At 34.1% G+C, this 5,066-nt stretch overlaps 1 protein-coding gene across 2 annotated transcripts; it reads right to left on the bottom strand.

Moving 5' to 3' along the window:
• Positions 1–1,698: 1,698 nt before the first annotated feature.
• LOC107813192 (protein CASPARIAN STRIP INTEGRITY FACTOR 1-like) lies at positions 1,699–3,726 on the bottom strand. 2 transcript variants are annotated; one of them, XM_075254703.1, is made up of 3 exons: positions 3,559–3,726; positions 2,641–2,699; positions 1,699–2,080 (listed from the first exon to the last, which is right to left on the bottom strand). In XM_075254703.1, exons 1-3 carry the CDS (start codon positions 3,587–3,589, stop codon positions 1,937–1,939), a joined length of 234 nt encoding a protein of 77 aa, XP_075110804.1. In that variant the 5' UTR covers positions 3,590–3,726; the 3' UTR covers positions 1,699–1,936. The 2 variants fall into 2 exon arrangements, with proteins under 2 accessions (XP_075110804.1, XP_075110803.1); XM_075254702.1 differs by having other exon boundaries at positions 3,508–3,726.
• Between the last annotated feature and the right edge of the window lie 1,340 nt (positions 3,727–5,066).

Consider the following 5,066-nt stretch of genomic DNA (forward strand, 5'->3'; position numbering starts at 1 on the left):
ATTAAGTGTCGTTCATAAAAGGGCCCTCTTTTATAATTCGTGCTTATTCAAAAAAGTCACGGAGCATTGAAGCATTTTTAATGCAAAGTTAAAAGGTGAAACAAAAATCCAAACATTAAAATAGGCAAAAAATAAAGCCGAAATATATATATCAAACTTTGCAAACATAAGGCAAAGATTTGTCTTCAAACCCTGAAACAAGACAGGGGTAAACCAATCGATTATTGACGAACGGAATATAAGCGGTGGAGTTATCATCTGAATATCTAAGTTCTGCACTCTTTTTTCCTTCGTCCGTTTTTTGTCCCTATTGGGTTTTTCTGGCAAGGTTTTTAATGAGGCAGAGGCAAGGATGAAAAGGATAAAATCTTCCACTTCCCGGTCATATCATAGTGAGTAACCGAAAAGTGGGGGGACTATCTGTATTAGTGAAAATTAGACTCGCCATGTGGGTCTATTAAATGATGACACGTGTCAGTAAAGTTTGAAGAAAAGTGAAGAATGATATGTAAAGATGATATGTGAAACACCCCCGGGATCGAACATACTCATATCGTGCTTGTTAGCCCCGAAACTGATTATCATGAAATAGCCCAGATCAGGCGCGGAAGAATATCTCATAATTACAAGTGAGGAAGGAATAAATTAATCCCGGATTGTATGGGATTTACCATCATTATACCATCAGTTACAAATCAATTATTAATAAATGCAATAAATGATTGTAATGGTCAGAACAAGGCAATCAATTACGAGATTGACTCAACAGGCACGAGATTGACTCAACAGGCACGGGATTGACTCAACAGGCACGAGATTGACTCATTAATTACAGAATTAATTCATCAGTTATGGAATTAACTCATCAGTTACGGAATTCCAGCATTTACACAGCTGTTACAAGTCTTCCAAAAGTAATGGATGGATTGAGTAAATGCTCATAATGGACCCATAATTCAAGGAGATTAGTTACTTAGATTTAGCCCTATAAATAGACATACTTTTACCACCATCAGGGGAATCTAATTTTCTTCTCTACAATTCTATACATTGTAATTCATAGCATCTTGCTCCCAAGTTAGCCATAATTCGGCCCTTCAAACTCTGTTCGGCTCATTATCCTATCAAGGATCATTCAATAAGAATTCTTTCTTCTCTGCTTTATTTTTATTATATTATCTGTCATTGAATTTATTTTTCACTTCTCTATCACGTTGTATTAACAAAATTTTATATCTTTCGGATTGAATCGGTTGCTTGTGGCCCGTCATATAAAATTATTGCTTTGACCTTGAAAACTATTTTTTGGGTTAAACAGTGACAAAACAAAAACTTCAGCTCTAGAGCTGAACTTCAGGCCTGTCTACTAGAATGTTGAAGTTTTGCGTGATTGCCTTTGCTACTTGAGCCCCGTATGCTGAAGTTGTGCGAAAAAATAGGTACGCTTGCAATTTTTTTTTGCAAAGCGGACACAAGTTAAAACGTAACACAAAAAGCAAGTATAGATGCAAATGCCCCTTGTTTTGGCTATTATTCTTACAGCGGTTGCACAATGTCATTCTTCCAATGAATTGCCAGAAAATGATGCTGACAGATTGCTATAACTTACTGTATTTTTTTCTTTATGTGAAAACACTGGCTAAATGGAATACTGAGTATTCATGAAACTAATTTTAGGTGGCGCACAAAGCAAGAACATATAAAAGTTTTATTTTTTCATATAATCATACAGAGAATACTACAGACGTACAAACATCCAGTTCATAGAAAAGATATAAACATAAAAGGATAGTATATTACAGCTGCAAACATATATTAAGACATAGCACTAGGGTTCATAATTTAACTGGTACTAGCGGTTCACAAACCCTAAAATGGTCTGGAGACTTAGTCAAATATATTCCCGATTCATATAATCGTTTCGAAATCACATAGATCAGTTGGGTATGAGCTTGAAACGAGGCTTAGAAAGGGCAGGTGCTGGATCATATCTCCCATAATCCTTTGTGTTTGCCTTAAGAAGCCTTTCATGGATTTCACTCATCTCCTCATCGTGTAATTGCTCTCCTACTGACACTTCCTGTCATGAATTAGTATTATATATATTAGAATAGTATTTCACTTTTATATAATGATAGTATAAAAAAGATTAGACTATTTCAATCATTATGCCTTATTTTTCATGTTATTATTCCATTTATCCCAATTTATATAGTACACTTTTATTTTTAGTTATTTTTTTTTTAAAAAAAGAGCGATACCTTTCTATATTTAAAAATAGTTGGAACTTTAAACTTCCTATTTTTTTTCTTAATGAAATGATTTATAATCATACAAATATATATAGTTTATTTTAGAGCACACGTTTCACAAAAATTCTTTCTTTCTTTTTTTCGTAAACTCCGTACCTAGTCGTAAAGTAAAATGGGACAGAGGGAGCAATTTATTCCAATTATTATGAATGGTCAACTGCGAATCTCTTTTCCGTGGCTATATACTGTCAATGAATAATCAATTTATGCTAAATCATGAAGGACTCAAAGAGATTAAACTTCATTTCTTGCTTATTACTCCTCAGATTTTGTTGCTTTACTCATCAATTGACAATCCAAAATAAGTAAACCAACAGCAAAAGCAAACCTTATGAGTTCCACCCAGCTCTTCTTTCTCAGAGTTGCTTACAAACCTTGACTGTCGACCTGCATCATAGTTGAAAACAAGAACTTGTATAAAAAGCGCGATAGACTAACTTTGCCTGCTTTAGATAATATAAAAAAAAAAAAGGCTGATTGTCAGACAGCTTGTGAAAATGACCTAAATACCAAAGAATAATTAATTTAACTCACTAAAGACGAAATTAATCTGACAATTCCAAAGAATTAAGCCTAGTTCCTTCTGCTTGGGATGGTATATATAGACCTAAATACAAAACCAATATTATTTCTTAAAACTACGATTTACACAACCAAAGTTGATTATGCATGCAGTGCTGTTTCTTTGGCTTTTTCCGTTCCCCTTTATGTGGCATATGTTCAGAGTACTTGGACCGGTGTGAATTAAGACATAGAATTTTTAAAAAAAATTGAAATAAATTTTACATATTTAGAAACTACATAAAAGGTATATAAGTCATATAGCTTGCACTTTAAAATATTTAAAACATATTTGCTTGTTGCACCGGGAGTCGTTGCAAAAAAACACTGTCTGCAAATAGTAAATGCGTCACACAAAATAGACCAAAGGGAGTATGTTATTTCTTTGAAAAGAGTTATTCTCCATGTAACACGAAGGTCTCGATGGAAACAAAATTATTAAGTTGATATGTTGGGACAGAGGGAGTATGTTATTTCTGGAACTACAATTTTTCTCGATAAGAATAGGTAAGAAGTCATTCGACTGAATATATATATATAGAGAGGGGACAACCAAAAATGTTACTGTACAACTACAAGAGGAATCAAGAGTCCAATATATGTTGGACGCGTTTAATTAACTCAATAAACCTACCTGCAAATGAAGTTGACAAGAGAGAAGTAGATATGAGAAGGAAGAAGAGACCAATTTTCTTGAGTAGCATGAGACCATCCATTATGTGTTGTTCAGAAAATTATTAATCTGTCTCTCTTTCTGTTTCTTCGAAATGATCATAGAAGCAATGATACCTTCGCTCCTAACTCTCTCTCTCTCTCTATTGCACTAGAGAACATTCAAATTATGTGTATTTGCTTTAAAGTAGAGTGGCAAGCTTAGAGATAAATGATTACTAATATTTTACTGTAAAGAATTCAATCCTTATGCTTTATGGTTTTATATAACTAAATCATGGAAAGTTGAGAGACGCCACTTTTCTTTTGTTGGGGCACCAAGTCTAAAGAGTAGTTAGTCATAGTGGATTCCATATACTACTACTTAATTAACTAAAATGATCCCTAACAATAAGTTTCACTATGCACCCTTTGTTTTTAGCACGCAAGCTTATTTTTATATTTTCGACATCTCCTTGCAAATTGCCCCTCAAGATCACATCCAAATATTCTGCCTCCACGTCATATTTTCTACATCTCCACGCACACACTCGTATAGATACTGATCATTTTAACATCAGGAGCACGCTAAAAATAAATTAAGAAGAAAAAGGGAATTAACATAAGGGACATGATTTACTTAGACAAATTTGAATGGCTTTTTATTTACAAAAGAATTGTTTTTATGACTTCATGTGAGATTCTGGAAAAGTTGTTTGATTTTTTACTACAAAAAATAGTTTAGTGACTTTCTATGATCCTTAGGTAAAGTTGAGTGAATACTTTGTTACAAAAAATAGTTTCATGACTTTGTCGCATAAAACCTGTGCCACCATCCTTGAAATTAGATCTTTAAGGTTTACCGGAGGAATTGTTTTCTCTTTCTCAAAAAATAACAATACTATTAGGAGAAGTCAAGATAATAAAAACAAAAATATAACATGAGTGAGTACATGTAACGATCCGGCTGGTCGTTTTGAGAGTTGTAGCCCCATTCTCCCATTTACTGCTCTTTTTGTACTTTACAGTTGTTATATGACTTACCGGGTTAGTTGGTTCGGGTTTGGAAGGATTTCGGAATGAATTGAGACACTTAGTCTCATAGTTGAAAGCTTAAGTTGGAAAAGTTGACCGGATGTTGGCTTATGTGTAAACGACCCCGGATTTGAGTTTTGATAGTTCCGTTAGCTCGGTTGGGTGATTTTAGACTTAGGAGCGTGTCCGGATTGTGATTTGGCGGTCCGTAGTTGAATTATGCTTGAAATAGCGAAAGTTGAAATTTTGGGAAGTTTGACCGGGAGTGGACTTTTTGATATCGGAGTAGGATTTCGATTACGGAAGTTGAATTAGGTTTATGGTGTCATTTATGACTTGTGTGCAAAATTTAGGGTCAATCAGCATGATTAATAGTTTTTGGCGTCGGTTGTAGAAATTTAGAAATTCAAAGTCCATTAGGCTTGAATCTATGTGCGATTCATATTTTTTATGTTGTTTGAGGTGATTTGAGGGTTCGACTAAGTTCGTATGATGTTTTGGGACTTG

This window comes from Nicotiana tabacum, chromosome 6, assembly GCF_000715075.1.
Source record: "Nicotiana tabacum cultivar K326 chromosome 6, ASM71507v2, whole genome shotgun sequence".
Taxonomy (NCBI): Eukaryota; Viridiplantae; Streptophyta; class Magnoliopsida; order Solanales; family Solanaceae; genus Nicotiana; species Nicotiana tabacum.